Here is a 20,057-nt window from a genome sequence, read left to right on the forward strand (position 1 = left end):
TACAAGATGAAACCTTTTAGTTTCCCGCAGTTCTGCCAATGCATCTTTACCAGCTCTAACATTTCTGGCATTATATTTTTAAAATAACCAAGGAAAGATTACAAATTTGTTTTCATGTATTTTCATGGAAAACATTGCTGTTTATTTTCAAGACTTAATTGTTAACTGACTTGGAGTTTTGCACCACTGATTTTTTTTCCCCAAATCCTCAGATTCTATTTATTATTTATTCAAACTGTAATGACCGATTTGTAACAGATTCAGAGGTAAAACCCTAGGGGTCAACGTTAGCCACATGTGGGTGGGCAACAGGCAGAAAGCTAATGTTGTTTATGGTTAAGGCTATGAGTCTGTCACAGAAGTAATGGATTCCATGACTTTCCGTGACCTCCCTGACTTCTGCAGCTGGTGCTGGGCCAGCAGCAGCAGTTTGTGTGTGTGTGTGGTGGGCTAGGGAGTTAGGGGAAGGGCGCTTATATCAAGGTGGAGGGGATCCCTGGTTCCCACGGCCCTGCCACTCCTAGACGGAGAAGGGGCCAGAGGGGGGCTCTGCGCCACACACTGCTAGCGCCTACAGGCCCCTCCCCTGCAGCTCCCATTGGCTGTGGTTCCCAGCAGCTGGCGCTCATGACAAGAACAGCACATGGAGCCTTCTGACCCCTCCGCTGCCTAGGAGCTGCAAGCACATAGAGCTGGGTAGGGAGCCCCTGCCAGCCCTTCCCTCCCAGCAACAGCGAGGGTCCCAGGCCACGCTGCCTGCCCCCGCCCTCCCACCAGCAGGGTGCCCTGGGCCACTTCCCCAGCACTCGTAGTGCCCCCGCCCAAGTTTTAGTCACATCTATTTTTAGTAAAAGTCACGGACAGGTCATGGTCCGTGAATTTTTGTTTACTGCCCACGACCTGTCCGTGACTTTTACTACAAATACCCGTGACTAAAATGTAGCCTTATTTATGGTGCCATCAGCCACGCTAGCGGGTGTGCAGTAACAAGTGGGGCTGGTGTTGAGACCTGGGCTTCATAGACTCATAGACTTTATGGTCAGAAGGGACCAATATGATCATCTAGTCTGACCTCCTGCACAAAGCAGGCCACACAACCCTACCCATCCACTTCTATAACAAACCCTAACCTATCTCTGAGTTATTGAAGTCTTCAAATTGTGGTTTGAGGACCTCAAGCTGCAGAGAATCCACCAGCAAGTGATCCATGCCCCACGCTGCAGAGGAAGGAGAAAAACCTCCAGGGCCTCTGCCAATCTGCCTCGGAGGAAAATTCCTTCCCGACTCCAAATATGGCGATCAGCTAAACCCTGAGCATGTGGGCAAGACTCACCAGCCAGCACTCAGAAAAGAATTCTCTGTAGTAACTCAGATCCCACCCCATCTAACATCCCATCACAGACCACTGGGCATACTTATCTGCTGATAATCAAAGATCAATAGCCAAAATTAAGCTATCCCATCATACCATCCCTTCCATAAACTTATCAAGCTTAGTATTAAAGCCAGATATATCTTTTGCCCCCACTACTCCCCTTGGAAGGCTGTTCCAGAACTTCACTCCTCAAATGGTTAGAAACCTTTGTCTAACTTCAAGTCTAAACTTCCTAGTGTCCAGTTTATACCCATTTGTTCTTGTGCCTACATTGGTACTAAGCTTAAATTCTAATTCCTCTCCCTCCCTAATATTAATCCCTCTGATATATTTATAAAGAGCAAGCATGTCCCCCCTCAGCCTTCTTTTGGCTAGACTAAACAAGCCAAGCTCTTTGAGTCTCCTTTCATAAGGCAGGTTTTCCATTCCTCGGATCATCCTACTAGCCTGTCTCTGAACCTGTTCCGGTTTGAATTCATCCTTCTTAAACATGGGAGACCAGAACTGCACACAGTATTCCAGATGAGGTCTCACCAGTGTCTTATATAACGGTACTAACATCTCCTTATCTTTGCTGGAAATACCTCGCCTGATGCATCCTAAAACCGCATTAGCTTTTTTAACGGCCATATCACATTGGCGGCTCCTAGTCATCCTGTGATCAACTCAAGTGGAAAAGATAGCCCAGAAAGAGTGTGGTGCATGTGGCAGCTACTTATACTGTGGCATTGTGCCTCGCTGTGCCATCCTGCTGGGGCAGTCTCGTTCCACATCACCTTTTACCCCAGGTTCCTTTGCACTGGGACAAATTAGCCCAAGGGGGATGATAATCAGCCCAACTCCACAGCCAGGAACTTTGCTGCAGAAGATGAGCCCCAGGCCATACTGTAGGGCTGTGCTCTACTCTTAGCTGCAGCATCCCTGCTGAGAGAGAGCTGGCTGGGTAGTTAAAGGGGTAAGAGATCCCAAGCCATGAGGCTCTAATCCTCTCAGGATCCCTTATGATGATGCCTGCCTGTGGGCAGGAGCAGCGAGTTGTATGGGCCCGTGTGCCTGTGCTCCAGCAAATTCAGGGCCCGGGGGGCCCGGCTCCAGCAATGTTCGGGGCCGGGTCACTCCCCCAGCCACACCTGCCGCCCCTGCGCACCCCCTCCCCCGAGCATCCTTGCCTACCCTGGGCAGCAGGTGGGGGCTTATTTTGGCTGGACCTCCTGAGCAGCAGCTGGGGGGGGGGCTTGACTGAGCGTTGTGCTGGGGGGGCCAGGGAGGGGGCCCCTCCCCCTGAGCTCACTACTGCCAGCAGGTAGAGGGCTAGGGGGAGTCCTCCTCTCCGGCCTCCCACCCCAGCCGTGGGGCAGCCTGCCTGCTGCACCCCAAACTCCTCAGTCCCACACCCCCTCCTACACCCCAACCCTCTGTCCCAGCCCAGAGCCTACACCCAGCACCCAGACCCCCTCCCAGAGCCCACACCCAGCACCCAAACCACCTCCCGCACCCCAACCCTGAGCCTGCACCCAGCACCAAAACTCCCTGCCAGAGCCTGCACCTCTCCCACAGTCAAACTCCCTCCCAGAGCCTTAGGCGGGTGTGGGGTGAGGGCAGGACTCGGACCCGTTCTGGGCACCACCAAAAGTTAGACAAACCGGCCGCCCCTACCTGTGGGGAGGTACCTGCTTCCCCACTATGGAGCCGCCCCACGTCGGCTACACGCCCCAGCAGCCCCAGGCAGCAGCGCCCACATCTCAGCCCGGTAGGGGGCGGAAAGCTGCTGCTTTCGCGGTCACTCGTCGCTATAGGACCAAGGAGAGGGGGTGGGGCCGGCGTGCTCAGTTCCGCCTCTTTTCCCGGGGGCTTGTGCAGCAGCAGCGGTCAGCTGAGCGGCGGCAGTGCGGGGTCCGGAGCCCAGCTGTGCTGGGTGACAGAGCCGCTGGGGCCTGGTAAGAGGCGCTTGGAGGAGCCTGGGGCGCAGCGGGATTCGCTTTTCCCGGGTGGGCGCCGCCCTGTTCCCGAGCAGCAGCTGCTCCGCGGCAAGGGGGCAACCGGGGCCGCCCGCCCTGCCCTGCCCTGCCCTGCCCTGCCCGCGAGGCAGGGACGACGAGGGGTGCCCCGAGCCCCCAGGACTGTGCCCGCGGGAGAGGGAAGGGCCGCGCTGACGCTGCGGCGGCGGTGGCCGCGGGAAGGGGATAGTTCCGCATTCCCGGGGCCCTCAGCTGAGTTGCTGCAGTTCCGTGCGCTCTGCATCTCCCCGCAGCCGGCTGGAGAGAGGGCAGCCCTCGCTCACCGGTGGTGCTGGCGGCCCCAGGGGGACAACACGCCAGCCTTCCTCCTCTTGGACCGCTTTCCCCGAGCCAGGAGTGGCCCATGGCTGGAACATGCGGTGCACGCCCAGTGTGTTCGGCGAGAGACGCGTTCGGGTGCAGGCAGTACTTGTAAAGTGCAGATGTGCCTCATACTTCCAGAGAGACAGGCTTCACACGTGCCAAGCCAGAGACCCCTGGCCCCTTCTGTCTCCCGTAGCAGCCCTGCAGGGTTGCGATGGTAAAGAATTGCGGCATTCCTTTCTTCTGACTGCGCGAGGAGCTTCATTAGAATCATGAAATCAGTGCTACCCCAAAGCTGCTATTTCTCTGCTTGATCCTGGAGCTTCTGCCTAAATCTTGCCCAGCTCTCCCGCTGTCTGACTTCCTGCTATAGGTTTAAATAACATCATGCATCCGACGAAGTGCTTCTATACTTCTGTTAGTCTATAAGGTGCCACAAGACTCTTTGCTACGTTGACAGACATCCTTGTATGTATCCCTTTTTAGGGGTTGTCTACACAAACAGTTTTCAGAAAGCTGTCTTACAGTAGCCTACTGTGCAGCAACTGTCTATGTGGAAACTACTACCATGCACTAAAGGTTCTTTGTGTACTTTAATCTGCTTCCATTTCAAAGTGGGATAGAGCAAAGCACACAACTGAGTTTTTAGTATGCAGCTGCACGGTGCGCATTGCACTGCAGGCTAGCATAGTGTGGGTTTACACCCCAGTGTGCTTCAGAATAAGTGTGGATAAGTCCTTTTCCCATGCTTCACCTTCACCCTCTGAAAAGCAAGAGTTGTAGTGTTTTTGGGAAGTTGCTGCACTTTCTGCACACAGAAAGTGCAGTATGTGAAAGCCTAAGGAAGTGAATCTTTCATGGTGTGTTCATTATCACATTCAAGATTTGTGCTGTGAAGCGTATATTTTTGTGTAAATAAGCTACATGTACTCAAAATCTGCTTGGCCTGCTGTCACATAGCTACATAGGATAATTTTTGGTATGTTACATGTTCCCACAGAGAGATGTGGGTCTCAAATACATTAATAGATTCCAGTGCCAGAAGCAGACAATTGTGATCATCTAGAGATAAACACAGGCCATAGAATTTCCCCTGAATAATTCCTAGAACATATCCCTTTTTTTAAATTAGAAAAACATCCAATCTTGACTTTAAAATTGTCGGTGATGGAAAATCCACCCAGGTTCCAGTGGTAATTCTCTCACTGTTAAACATTTATGCCTTTTTTCCCGTTTGAATTTGTCTGGCTTTAACTTCCATTGGATCATGTTGGTGTGTGGGTGTGTTGTTTTTTTTTTTTTTTTTTTTTGGTGACTAAACAGCCCATCATTAAATACTTGTTTCCTCATGTAGGTACTTACAGATTGTAACCAGGTCACCCCTTAACCTACTCTTTATTAAGCTAAATAGATTAAATTCTGTGAATAGAGTCTTGTGCTGAGGGTATACACTCTCCTTAATACTATCTTTTCAAAGTAATGGTTTTGCTCTTCTGTTACTTAGGGTTATTTGCCCCAAAGTTTATAAAGTTTTCTCTTGAAGAAGCTAGTGTCATATTTTATTTAAATGGCTTATTTAGGACAATTTTCTGGTGACTTGTACTTTATTTATATTGTAATAATTTCCAGAGGTCCCATCAGGGCCCAGTTGTTCTAGGTGCTGTACAATTAGCACAATTTTTGGTGAATTTTAATACAGATGATATCCAGTGGTCCTTGTTAGTACCTAATTCCCTACATGCATTAGTCCTGTTTTCAGTCCTGGGCTGTATCTGAATAAAGCATATTAATGCAGATGGAAATATTAAGGTTACGATTTAGTTGCAAGTACTTTTACTAAAGTCATGGACAGGTCATGGACAATAAAGAAGAAATCACGGCCTGTGACCTGTCCATGACTTACATTATAAATACACCTGATTAAATCTTGGGGAGGAAAGGAAGTCAGCTGCACTGGCTTCTGCTCGCTTGGTCCTGGGGACTGCCTGAGCAGTGGCTGGTGCGGCTGGCCCCAGGGATGCTCCAGCAGCGGCCGGTATGGCTGTCTTTGGGGCTGCCTCCGCGACTAGCTGCAAAGCTGCTCCAGCAGCAACTGGTGTGGCTGTCCCCAGAGCCACCTAAGCAGCTGGCCCCGGGGGACCCTAGGGTCAGCCATGTTGGTGGCTGCAGAAGGGCCGGAGGTCGCAGAAAGTCATAAATCCGTGGCTTCTGTGACCTTCATGCCAAATATGGAGCCCTAATTATAATTTAATGGGAATGTGTGTTACTTTATTTTACTTAAGTTTCTGTTCAAATTAGGTGCATCCTGTAGGCTGCTGTCATGATGCCAATGTGACCTTTGCTGAAAAAATTGTATACCTCTTTGCTACAGTATGAGAACAAAATATTGGCAATATCTAGGAACAAAAATTACATTGCTGTGTCTGGTTTTATTGTCCACTCTGAAATGCAAATAAGTAAAATCAAAGTTGTTTTTTGTTTTGTTTTTTTTAAATGGGAAAACATCTGTGCAAATGTTCACTAAATGGATAGATTCATACATGGCAAGATTGCTAGGATAAGTGTACAAACTGCAAAATAGTCAACACACTGCCCAATTGAACTGCAGTGTATTTCTGGACAAGGATTAGCTTATGTATTTCTGGACATATGGTTCACAATTGCATTAGTTGTTGAAGGAGAACAAAGTGTCTGAGCCTGGTATTATATAAACAAATGCTGCTAGGAAAAATAATCAAATCCATAAATACCCTAAACTAAAACTGAAAGTAAGTTATTCTGAAACAATTTAGTGAGGCTTCCCCCAAATGCACAAAATGGAAACCATATCCTTCCATAAAATATTGTTTGCCTCATGTTTTTCATATTTAGCTATTTCCAATGAACATTACTTCTGTGACTTACACTGAGGACAGGTAGGGTTTTACATGTTAGCAGAACTAACTTTAATCTGAGGAGGAGCTCTTAGAAACAGAGCTTATGATATTTTAGTGTAGTATTTCCTTTGTGATCAGGGCCCAACTATGCTACATGTACAAATATGTACAGACATTATCTGCCTCAAAATGAGTACAGATAAGAAATCTGATACTGCAAGATAAACTGAAGTTTCTTAGTACGTCATATTTTCCTCCACCCTTTCTTTGTCTTCAAACTATACCAGCTTTACTGGCTCTTCATTTTCTTCTTCCATTTTTGCACCTTCTTCCACATGAGCACGTGCTCGTGCGCTCTCTCTCTGAACTCCTGATTCTATTTAGCCAGGCCTCCAGTCAATTTCGTTTTGTTCAAATCTATCCTAAAGACTCAGTTGTTTGTGTGGGACACAGTTAAATGTCTCCTCCATTCAGTATGACTTGAAAAGAAAGGAAAAGTGGGAAGGAAGGGTGGGGGGAGAAAATAATGGTAAGGGCAGTATTTATTTTTTGTTATGAATCACCAGTGCTTAATAAATATTACATAACCAGTGTGACTGATTCCAATTCCATCCTGATTTAATTCTGGAGAAGACACCTACTAAATCAGTTAACCCATTGCACAATCTGATAACAAGCCAGTTTAGCTTTTTAAATCTTCATACATTCACCTGGGTGTTGAAGTTAAGAGGTTCATTTTTTTTTCCATGTATATCTAGTATATCTTATGAACTTTAAATTGAAGTACCTGGATGTCTTGATCCTTGGGACCTTTTAAAATACACAATAGGATATATGTTTTTAAATTTGAATTGAAAGGAAATAAAAACATTGCTAACTCTGCTACCATTTAAACTTGATAACTGGGTCAATTTGTTTCACTAAAATGGCAGCAGGCTGACTTATTTTATTCACTTTGCTCTCATGCTGCAATAATAATGGGGAAAAGTGAAGTTTTCAGGCCATGGCTACGCTTACAGTTCTGCAGCGCTGGTAGTTACAGCTGTGTTCGTACAGCTGTGTAGGGGCAGCGCTGCAGTGTGGCCACACTGACAGCTACCAGCGCTGCAGTGTGGCCACATTTGCAGCATTTGCAGCGCTGTTGGGAGTGGTGCATTGTGGGCAGCTATCCCAGCATTCAAGTGGCTGCAACGTGCTTTTCAAAAGAGGGGGGTGGGGTGGAGTGTGACAGGGAGTGTGGGGGAGACAGAGAGTGGATTTTTGGAGCTGACACTGTTCTCAGCTCCCTGCCTTGCAAGTTCTAAGGACTGGAAGGTACACAGTGCCTGCCTTCAATCATTTTTAAAGTTTTGACCTTTCCCTCACCTGTCTCTTATTCACTAAATGCTAATTATGCACTCCTAAATAGCCGTCAGACCACATAAACAGTTGCTCAACATTACCCCTCCCCCCTCTCTCCTCAAGCAAACAGCTTTGAACATTCCAAACCAATTCTCCTGCCTTTGCTGGCTCGCTCGCTGGAGCAAAGAGCAGCTGTGTTTGTTTTTTAGCAAGTAGCTACGGGGAGATCGGAGTTCAGCCATTCTTCTGGTTTGTTGTGGACAGGAATTCTGGGATACCTCCTCATACCCCGGAGGCCAATAAAAGCGCTGGTGGTGTCCACACTTGCTGACCAGCGCTGCATCACCACCGCTGGAATCGCTACACCCGAGGCAGACCAGGTGTACAGCCAGCGCTGCAACCAGGGAGTTGCAGCGCTGGCTGTGCTTTGCAAGTGTGGCCACATCCTGAGTTGCAGCGCTGTAACCCCCTCACCAGCGCTGCAACTCTCCAGTGTAGCCAAGCCCACAGTGTCTTTAAAACTTACTTTCTTCTCAAATGTCTCAGAACACATAACTAGTGCCCAGTACCTTTTAGGTATGGAAACACGTGTGAAGATGGTACCAGAACACTCTGGTACTAGCACATTCCCCACAGATAACAGAAACAGGCTGACCCATCCTAAAGACAAGGGCAGGAGGGTAGTGTGGTAGAGTTGTTTCGTCAGAGGCGGCACCTTAAGAGTAGAGGGGTTGTGCCCCTGTGCGTCAGGAGTGATGTGTGTAAGAATGCATCCCTGAGTGGATGTGTTTTTCTGGCCTGGGGGGTAGTGGTAAATCCTGCCACCGACTGAGCTGGTCCATTGTCAGGGAGCACGTATGTACTAGCAGAACTGTAGACATCGGATCCGGGGAGCTAGAGACTGCTTCGTTTAGCAATAAATCTGGCCAGGTCATTGAGGGTTCTCTCGGAGTCTGCTGTGTCAGCAATCTGCAGAGCCGGGGTTTTCGCAGAGGGAACACACATGCGCGCATCCGACTGTTATCAACATTGAACAACAGAGCACCACACCGGTGCCTTCTGATAACAATTCTGTATTCAAAAGCTGATCATAAAAAGAGATTTGGTTTTTAATTTTTAAAGGGAAAAATAACAATTTTGTTTACATATCAACAGTGGGTTGAGTACTCCCTCCCTCCCCCACTGGAAAAAATACTGAACTCTAATAAGGTTAAATGTTTACTCATAACTGCTTATTGCTAAATATTAGCAGTCAATTGTGAGGATATGTCTGATTCATTCCTAGACCTAGGGAATGTTTTTAGTACTGTGTAACATACTGCTCTCATCACTTCACTTACTTTTTATTTAAGAGGAACAGGAGTGCTTGTGGCACCTTAGAGGCTAACATTTATTTCAGCATAAGTTTTCATGGTATTTAAGCTCCTCCTAACAAAAATTTGTGTTCTTTTAAAAAAAAAAAATAACAACAAAATATTTACCTATTCCAAACTGACCACTAAAGGCAGTAACAGGTGCTGGACTGGCATGGATGTCACTGTTGGTTAGATTCAAGAACATCTCAATTGCCTTTTATTTTAATATATCAAAATATTATACAGACAATGGTGAAACCTGTATGAATGAGGAGTATTGAGTAATGCTTTGTTGAATTACCATGAGTATAGCAAGACAGTAGTCTTTCTACAGCTAAGGTTGCAACAGAGGGTTGTCAGCTCTGACTGAAGCTATTCCGAGAGATATTCCCTTCTCCCCCCAAACACAATGTAATGTCATTTTCTTAAAATATCCTATTAAAATCTCCTAGATTGCTTTCAGTAGTCACTGGGAGATTGATGCCGATTCCGGGAAACTCTGGGCCAACCTTGGAGGGCTGACAACCCTATTGCAACAGGTTCCATTTTGAGCCAAATTTTTGTGTAAATTTTTTATGCACCTGTTTAAAAAATATTAATGGTTACTGACAATGAGGACTATTTTAGAAAATTTGAAGAAAGTGAAGCAAAATACTTTTCCAGTTAAACTTAAAAATGACATTTCTTTGAAAAATGGTCAAAAGTGTGTATCTCTTTCTCTTGTAATTTGATTATTTTCAAAATGTAAAGACAACCCCAAAATTACTTGGGGTGGAACTGATTCTACCACCTTTACACTGAATAGTACCTTACTCAGCAAGGAGTCCCACTGATTTCTCCAAAGCTACTTACTGAGTAAAACTGGTCCTGCAAGGCTCAGGGTGCTTAACTTTAAGCATGTGAGTATTTCCACTGAATTCAGTGACTGCTTGTATGTTTAAAATTGTATGTGGAGAAATTTTTGCAAGGTCAGGGCCTAAATGTCACTTAAACTGTAAAGGCCTTGGTAAATAGTTCTGATTATGTCATACGTAGGCTAGTTTACAAGAAGAAAGATCCCTCTGCTATATAATCCAAAGTAGCAAACCACTAAACGAGGCATGAGACTAAATAATTGAAACTGATTGCTTTTGGGGGGAAATATTTTTGTTGTCAAAGCTGAAATCTAAAATTTGCTCTGTGCTTCTCACATAGTGAGCTTTCAAATGCGGATATTTTCTATTAAATGTGGAGTCCTGTGCCATGTAAGGGAAGGAAGTCCAGGCACAAGGCAATTTTTAGCATGTAAGTCCTAACAAGAACTAATAGCTGGAAGCTGAAGCCAGACAAATTCATGTTAGAAATAAGGTGCATGTTTTTAAAAGGGAGAGTGATTAACCATTGCAACAAACTACCAAGGGAAGTGGTAGTTTCCATCTCTTGATGTCTTCAAATCAAAACTGGATGCCATCCAGAAAGGTATGCTTTAGTAAAACAAGTTATTGAGCTCAGTACAGGGATAACTGTTTGAAAATATGTATCCCAAAGATAAGACTGGAAGGCAGAGGAGACAGTTCTTCAGTCTGGGGTTAGCATCTGAGAAAGATCTATCTCAGGGAAACTAAGGACTATTGCAAACATTGCAACATTCTGGTTTGAATGGAAAATGCCCTTCTCCAACCTTGCCTTCTCAAAGAACAATATACAGCATATTCGCTTAAAGTTATGCAGGCAACACATTCAAAACATACTTAGTTTTATCTTGATCTTGCTGAAGTTGTACTTAAGAGGTGTGTGTGAGAGAGATTTTTGCAGGGGGTGGGAGTATTGTGGATGATGGTAGATAGGAAGTGAAAGGGTGTCTGCTGTAGAGATGAGGTATCTGAGTATTGGTATTGTGATATTAGAGTGGTAAGATAAAAGACTTCAACTTGGTATACATTTCTTGACTTCTTGTTAGTGTGGGGTGGGCAAACCTCTTGGCCTGAGGGCTGCATCGGGTTTCCAAAATTGAATGGAGGGCCTGTTGGGGAGGCTGTGGCTCTTCAAACAGCCACACGTGGCCTGGCCCCTGACACACACCCCCCCCCCGGTCTCTGTCCTCTGATGGCCCCCCTGGGACTCCTGCCCCATCCACCACCCTCTGCTCCCTCACTGCCCCCTGGCACCCCATCCAACCCTGCTTTTTTTCCTGACTGCCTCCGGGACCCCTCCCACATCCAATCACCTCTTCTCCCTTACTGCCCCGGAACCCCTGCCTGCCCCTCACCATCCCGTCCCACCCTATCACCTTTCCTGACTTTTTTTTCTCTCCCAGGACCCCTGCCCCCATTCAACCACCCCTGTTCCCTGCCCTCAGACTGCCCCGCCCCCATCCACACCCCCGCCCCCTGCCCACCACTCTGAACTCCTCTGCCCTCTTACCATGCTGTCTGGGGCACTGAGTCAGGCAGCAGCTCTGCAGCTGCACTGCCCAGTCGCCCACAGTATTGCACCGGCTGCGCAGTGAGCTGAGGCTGCAGGGGAAGGGGAACAGCAGGGGAGGGGCTGGGGGTGAGCCTCCTGGGCCAGGTGTTGAGGGGCTGGGCAGGAGGGTCCCACGGGCTGGATGTGGCCTGCGGGCCGTAGTTTGCTCACCTCTGTGTTAGCGGGTGAACTCCTGGCATCAAGGTCAATAGCAAAATTCCCATTGACTTCCGTGAAGCCAGGATTTTACACATTGTGTTCGCAGGCAGGCTTGAGCAATCCCAAATTAAAAAGTTGAGATGGTACTGAATGGAGATGCACTCAGAGGTGGTGGTTGTGGCTTTGGCTTTTTCTGTCTTTATTGTCATCCTTGTTTATCAGTCACAAGCTCTAAGAATTGGAATTGAGTGTGTTTGTAGAATGTGTTTTAATTATAGTCCAGCAGCCTCATTTGCTCTTGGGCCTTGTCTTAATTTTGTTAGAAACTAAAGCACAGGCCATAAAGTTTCCATTCTCATCAGACCTTGCAGATTCTGGCTTATGCTCCTTTGGGATATTGACTGAGAGAAGATAATTATTTTTTTTGAATGGCCCCTCTGAAAGTTGTCAGTTTCAGCTGACTGGCTAAAGTAAACTAGGCACTGTGTAAACTCACCAAAAAGATGGTGCCTGTCCCAAATAGCTTACATAATCTAAGTGTTGTTGGTGTGAGAATCTTCTCAGTCACACATGTCTAGCTGAGATGTCATTCCTGTGTATTGCCACCTCATTTATTTGTGGTTTCATTTCAGATCTTGATTGAAAAGCTAGCTTTTCTTCCTTGCCTTCGCTGCTAATCTCTTGATTTATGTAAAGTGTATGGGGAGCCAGTCTGTATGAAAAGTGCATTTTAATAAAATAACCATTTAACCTGTTCTCACATTGTAATGACTTGTACCCTTTATTTATACTAATGTAATCAGGCTTCTCTTGCTTGCTTACAAAATTGAGTAAAGATGAAGAAACTTTCATTAGCTGTTCTTCCTAGCATCTGACATTGCTCTCCAAGTATGAGCGGGACCACCACTTATTGAAAATCAGATCTTTTAAAGATGTCTCCAGTTGGGCACCCACTTCTAAAAACTTAGACCAAAAGCTCTTAAAATAGAGAATTGTATATGCACCGTGAGAAATGCGTTTAGGCTATCATTCAGTAGGCTACTTTGCACTAATGAAAAATTCACCAGTATTTTTAGTTTTATAAAATGAACTGTTGAGTATTTCCTTGAGGTCCCCAAACTGGGAGGTGTAGAAGTATGTTGTGGGGTGGGGTGGGGATAGGAGCAGAGCTGGGGGCCACTACCCGCCCCAAACATACCTCTGTTCTTCCCCACCCCCCAGGCAGCGCACCTCACAGTTTGAGGACCTCTTCTCTATATACTGCTTCTCTGAATGTAGCTTCAGTTATGCTTTAAGGGCTCCAAACAGGAATTAGGACCCCATCGTACAAGTCACTGTACAGTCACCTAGGTTATCGGGTATTTACGATTGTGCCACTAGGGGAAGCAGTTTACACTTGTAGAAGATTTTGTTTGTTTACGCAATGTAGCGACCATCGTCTTGTAAAAGATTCATGTAAGGCTTGTTTGGATGAGATACTTTTTCAGAATTATTGTAACTAAAAATTCAAGTAGTATCCTTAGGTTGCACAAAAACTTCCCTAATATTGAGAGATGGTGTCATTTACACAGGGTAGAATGCTCTGTCAGAGCACTACAAGGAAAATCAGATTACAGAGAAGACTACAAGGGTTAGGATCGCTTCAGAAAAGGCTAAAAAACTAATAGGTCCTATTGTTCATCCCCTTAATGTGCATGTTATGGAAAAGTAGTCATAAGACGATAGTTAAAGTTGCAACAGAGACTTCAGTTTTCACAAAGAGTAAAGTAAATATTTCTTGAATTTCTAAATATACAAGAAAATGAACAATGTAGTTTCTCTGGATAGAGTTTCTGTTTTTTCAATCATTTATGTGAGTTTCCTTATTTATATGAGTAGAAAAAATCTTTATATTAAGCTTAACATCTTTGGCCCAATTGTTCTCCTAGGAAGCTGTTTCTGTGATTTGCTGATTCATAGATTCCAAGCCCAGATACGAGCATTGTGATCATCTAGTCTGATCTAATTGGTAGTCATAGTCACAAAATCTCAGGCCTGCCTCATATATGTTAATCAGTTGCATTTTATTTTTGTAACAAGCTCTGAAATGGCTTCACATCCTTACTTTAGTTTGAGAAAGCATTCTCTAAAATGCCCGTTTCAAAACAGACTTGTTTGGTAAAGGCCAAACAGGATTGTTTGGTGGAGTTTCATCTTGCTGGAGTTATTTCAGTCTCTGTGTGCTCTAAGCTGATAAAATGCATTATGGACTTTCAGAATTACCAGTGTATAACTACTTTCTTTTTATTTGTAGGTGCCTTCACTTGATGAAATTGTTGTCTGATTGACCTTCTCACACCTTTGGTCTTCTTAGTGGACAGTCTATTCAGCCATGTCGTACAGTACAGGCATTGTTGGGGATCCTACCCAGCTAGCTCAACATATAAGTTCTAATATCCAGAAGATCACCCAATGCAGTAAGTTGAATTAATACACGTTCTTTTAATCTAACCTATTGAAAATACTTCCATGCCTGTAGCTATGCAACACAATTGTGTTGATGTTAAAGGAATGCTATCAGTTAGAGAATCACATTTCTGTGTAACTTTGTACCTCCTGTGCTGCACATAATGCTTTTTAAATTACGATAATAAATTATTGGCATTTTTATTCATGGTGGGGTTTGTTTGTTTAGTTTGCATACTTCATACATCTGACAGCACTTTGTTTTTGTCAATTCATTGTATGTTGTTTCTCCCTTCCTGAAAGATCCCTATAAGTATCATCAGGGGAAAAGAACGATGCTATACTTTTTAAAAGTTGAGGGAATGCTATTTAAAAGGTACTCTAATTTTTTTTAATCCAAATACAGAAACTGACTCCTGTTCTAGTGGTATTAAACCACACATGCCATGGTGGGGGGGGGGGTATCATGCTTTTAAAAATGCCTTTATGCACTAACTCTTGATATTGACTCAATAAGAGTTTGCTGTTTCCGTTTTCGTCTCGGGAAAGAGACCATCAACAAAAGTACCAGCTTGTGATGGTGGCTTTTGTGATAAGCACCACTGCTCACTAGGATTACCAACTCACTTCATGTAGTTCATCACCTTTTAGCCATTCTGGAGTGTCAGGCAACCTAAAAGTGGCAGAGCAAGGGGGAGTGATCTTTTTCATCCACTCTCTATTACCATTACAAAACTCTAAATCATCAGCACCTCTGTCCTTGCTTTTTTTTCTTTGTAAAGAGCCTAGTTTATATTTAAACATAAAATTATGTGAATGTAGCCCTTTGAGTTACTAATTAAAATATAGAATTCTATATCTTTCCTCTCCTCTAACTTGCGTTTTATTATTTATTTTTGTTCCATGGAGGGACAGCCATTCCCAAGATGAAACTCTGTATGTTAGGCTTTAGCTTGGAGCACATTTTTATGACAGAATAAAATAAACCCCTAGAAACAGTTTCTAGCTCACAGACTCTTGAACGGTTGTAACAGTAATGTCAGTAACAAGTGAACTTGTAATACAGACAATGATCTAATACGGGTGACTAGTTTTGTTTTTTAAAAAGAGAGAAAAAGGAAGAAAGTTAAATTCTTCCTTTTGTTTTCAAACCACAGATCTGTAAAACATGTTTTAATTTACTCCCGTAAATAACTCGAGCAGTTTTTCAGGTGCTTCCTCACATACAGCAACCAACACTTCTGAGCTTCAGTAAAGCAGAAAATATTATTGTAGAGTAGCCCTCTTGGTGAAGCTGCTGATGGTTGAAATTAAAGCACTAACACTATGACCAAAACTTGCAAATATAGTTGCCTATGGATATACTTAGCCACCTAAATAAAAGTGCTTTGATACATTTGTTTCCTGAGGTGCTATACACCTATGGTTCCCATTGTGACTTCAGGGAATTGTGTCCTGCATAGGGGGCAAAGGATGTGAGAGAAATGAAGCCCTGGCTTCCTTGGTTAGCCTTGTAACTAGGGACTTGATGGTAAGTTAAAATTCTTGGTGTCCACCATGAGGTGATGATAAAACAATAAAAGTGACAACTGCTTTGTTGCTGGAGTAACTATCTGTGTGGAAGTAGCTGTGAGGAATCCGTTTGTTCTTCCATAGCAGCACATAACTTCCCTCAGTGTTCTATTGAGGGAAGTTCTCACTGTGTAGGGAGAATAATAGTTCAATCTGATGCAAATAATTGTATTGGCAAGATATTTCTGAAAATGCATAGGACCAGGTTGTGCTGCTCCTCTTCGCACTGAATAGCTCTTCACTGGGGCCAGGATTTCACCAAGTGTCTCGACTCACTGTAAAGTCAATGGGAGTTTAACCATTAACTTCATTAAAGCCAGAATTTTACCTTGATCTCAGTGGGGCTACATATACTACTCACCATGAGTAAGAATGGTAGTTAGGGTTCAGTTCTGAATAGAAGGGTGATTTTTGTTTCTGACACTTGTTTATGTGTGCGTTGAGATTTGTCCCTACTCTTTTTTTCAAAGAGTTATGTGAATCGCATAGCTAAGGACTTACACGTGGTTTGAGCTTACTGGCCTAACAATAAACCAGAGCATCAAGATATTTGAAATTAATCAGTGTTTACTAAAGGAACAGCCATTTTAAAACACCAGCGGCTTCAGAGATCACATATGCTCAATTACATGCGAATTGAATGACCGCTTTAGTGAATCTGGACTGAAATCCATTCAGAATACAAAGTTAGAAAATATTCCCTGTTGCTTTAAGTTTTTCTTATTGACTTCTTTGCTTATGACAAGATGAGCTCTATCTTATTCATTCCTTGTTGCATATGTTTGGAGGGCAACAAAAATCATATTGTTGTTCTGTATAACACCTTGCCTCATATTTAGAGAACCATTTTACAAAACTATCCTCAGCCAAATTTTGGGGTATTGGGATAGATAGGGAGCCGGAGACAGGATAGGGAACAAGCCTGAATGCATTGTGTGTGGGTGCATATAGACTTATTTTGGGGGCTAGAAGGGGAGGTTTTGGCACTATTTAGTTGTGGAAAATTCAATACTTGGAGAGTGTTATTTGTGTAACTATTGTAACTGAAAGGGAGGGGAGTATTTTTTTTTTTTTGTATAGAACTGAATTATAAATCACAAAAACAAGATATGCAAAAATTCTGTGCCCCTCTGCTGCTTTATCACATACAAGGGCTTGAGTCTTTCTAATTTTGTATTTATTTTCACTAAGGTCATTTTGTTACACTAGAAGTGTGTCTGTTGAGAACTCTTTATGATGGACTAAGGAAATAAGGGGATTATGACACCACAAGAAACTGAAACGTGAGCAACTGAAAGAGTCTGTTTAAAAGTCTCTTGGTTCTTTATTTGTTGAAGTCAAATTTTTGACAATTGTGAGAACGAGAGAAAATCAGAGATGTTTTCTGTTAGAGAAATAACACCCCCATCTCTTCAAATGGGGACTGAAAAAAGCTTCCATTTCATTTCTGGACTCTCCAGCGTGCCCGTGGCGCCCCCCCCCCTCCCCAAAGGAACCTAACCAACAAAACAAACAAACAAAAACCCTAGGAAAATAGTTTTTAAAAATTTAGGTTTAAAAAATAAATATCCAAGCCTTATGAGGGAGGGAGTGTGTCTGTATAGAAGCAGACAAGTTACATACATAGTACTTTTTTTTTTTTTTTTTTTTTTTTTACAGAATACCTCATATGATAACAAATTAGTGCTACTGCCACGTGTTGGATTGACAGTGCAGGGTTCTCCAGTCTTCCATCTGAGCACAGAACTGGTAATCATAGCCAACAGCAGTGACAGCCGTCACCACCCTGAGACACCACTGTGCGTTGCCCATCTCCTGCAGCAACCACCTCTAGGCTTGAGGAAGTAATGCAGTCTGCATTCTTGCTTACCTCTTGGCCTCTCTGCATTAGTTACCTAAAAATCATTATTATTTGTAGATAACTACCGACATAGCTAGTTATGAACAAATGATGTAGAGCAGAAAGGTTTTATATTCATTAGCAAACCCTGTACCATATAATCCTTCTAATTTCTTGGGTTCAAAATAAGGGAGTTGTATGCAAATTGATAGTGTTGCCTCTCACAGCGACTGTAACTCTTCCAGATCTATACAGTATTATAGAAAAATGCTGTAACTGGGCTGCAACTAGATGGACACTTACTAAATATGCCCTGATTGAAAAAACAAACTGGTGTGTATGTACATGCGTGCACACATGCATGCACAAAAGGGGAAAAGCTTTTTAAAATGTTCTGTGTAGCATCCCTTCCTCATTGTACTACCCATGTCCCTTTTCCACACTTTGTTAATTTAAGTTGCAAGCTCTTTTAGACCATTTTTCTTACATGTCTGTAAAGCACCTACCATTTCGGACATTAAATAAAGTTTATTTTTTTTATAAGTATACTATTTCATTTTATTTTAAAATATTGTGTTTAAATTTAAGTGATGTGTTCTTGTGTGTGACAACTAATAGAATGTAGTGTCTTTTTATAAAATATTAGCACTAATACTATAGGGCCAGACTGTGGCCTAACTTGCATGGTGGTAAACGCTTAGAAAGGACTGCAGCCTCCATTGGGAGGTGGTTATTTCCACCTCTTGTGGGAGAGGGCAGGGCAGAGTAGAATGGGAGTAGAGCTGCCATCACCCAACTGAAAAGCTTTGGTTAGTGTAGCAACATTGATGTGCTGGGAGAAGTAAACCCTATCATGTATAGGATTGGCACAGGGTACCCCGGACACCCCCCTCCCCCCCGCAACATGGGGAAACCAGGAGACAGACTTAGTGAACATTTAAAATACTACAGTGGCACGGCTGCAGCACTGCAGGTATGCCTCTCTAGCACTTCAGTGTAGACACTACAGCACAGGGAAGGGTCTTCATATCACTGTAGTTAATCCATATCCCCAAGAGGCAGTAGCTAGGTCGATGTAAGAATTGTTCCATCAGCCTAATGCTGGCTACACTGAGGGTTAGGTTAGCTACATCTCTCGGATGTGGATGTTTCACATCCTTGAGAGAGACAACTATGCCAATGTAATTTTTCAGTGTAGGCCAGGCTTAAGTCTTCAGCCTTCTGGTTTGATTTAGGGGAAGGGCAATAACATACTGCCCAAAGCTTGCAGGTGCAGGGCAAAGCCCTGTGTACCACTAGAAAATGTGTGGTGTGGCTGAGCTGGAGTTGGTTGGAAGCTCTAACTTTAACTTCCTGATTCTTGTGTCTGTAACCTCAAATTTACCATTCACATAGTATTTTTTTCCATTTAAAAAGACTGTCAGGCTTCTGACCCGTAGCTGATTATGAATCATATGGTTCTTATTGACTTGACTTTGCAACTACGTTTGTTCAGTACTCACAAGGTGACTGATACAGTATTTGACCTTGTTGCATACATTACAAAAGGAAACCTAGCTGGGGGAGCATATGCTTTTTGGGTACTATAAAGTGATTAAAATCAGACAGGTATAATCCTCGCTTGGGTAAAAGGAAAAAAGGAGACTGTCAGTCCTTGACATCTCACAAGTATTACTGAATTTTTTTCCCATAAGGAGAAGTTCTCTTACCTCAGTCATTTACTGTTGATTTTGAGGCAATACAGCCATCAGTACGTATTGCACATACCTGAAGGTCAATTTTGTTCTGAGAAGTCAAGTCTGTCGGATATTTTAATTATATTCCATGTGTGCTGGGAGATAAGCTTTTTTGCTAAGTGTTATTAAAATGAGATGAATCAGGACTATATTTGCCATGTGACTTCAGTCCTGGCAAGTGTAAAGGTACAAAGGTTGATTCTTGGAAGATGGGAAACTTATGATGTCTTTTAATTGTTTTAAAATGGTGTGGTGATTGCTTCTTATGAAACAATTTTGACCATCTTCTAAATAAGGTCAATGATATCACATGGACATCTCCAATTTTATATAGGCAGAATTGCTCTTAGGTGAGGGGAATACAAATATGTATATGAGAGATACTTGAGTTCACGGATGTTTTGAAGTCTAAGCCGGTACAAAAACAGTTTACTTGTCTCTTGTCCCCATCTTATCTATAGTTTTGTACAACTGTATTTAAAATTAGGCTTAGAGAAAAGCCAGGCTTTTCTGTGACAAATTTTTTACATACTGTTCTTAAAGTGTGGTTCTGCTCTGAAGAGTCTGTGTAAAAATGACACTTCTGTATGTA

General features: G+C 43.6%; 1 protein-coding gene across 1 annotated transcript in view; it reads left to right on the forward strand.

The window, feature by feature from the left end:
• The first annotated feature begins 3,203 nt into the window (after nucleotides 1-3,203).
• Nucleotides 3,204-20,057, forward strand: part of STX7 (syntaxin 7) — a 44,665-nt gene continuing 27,811 nt past the window's right edge. The window contains exons 1-2 of the mRNA XM_050949887.1: nucleotides 3,204-3,312; nucleotides 14,166-14,328. Coding sequence (XP_050805844.1) covers nucleotides 14,244-14,328 — 85 coding nt within the window. The 5' untranslated portion in view covers nucleotides 3,204-3,312; nucleotides 14,166-14,243. The remainder of the gene's footprint in view (nucleotides 3,313-14,165; nucleotides 14,329-20,057) is intronic.

The sequence above is a fragment of the Gopherus flavomarginatus genome, chromosome 4, assembly GCF_025201925.1.
Source record: "Gopherus flavomarginatus isolate rGopFla2 chromosome 4, rGopFla2.mat.asm, whole genome shotgun sequence".
NCBI lineage: Eukaryota > Metazoa > Chordata > Testudines > Testudinidae > Gopherus > Gopherus flavomarginatus.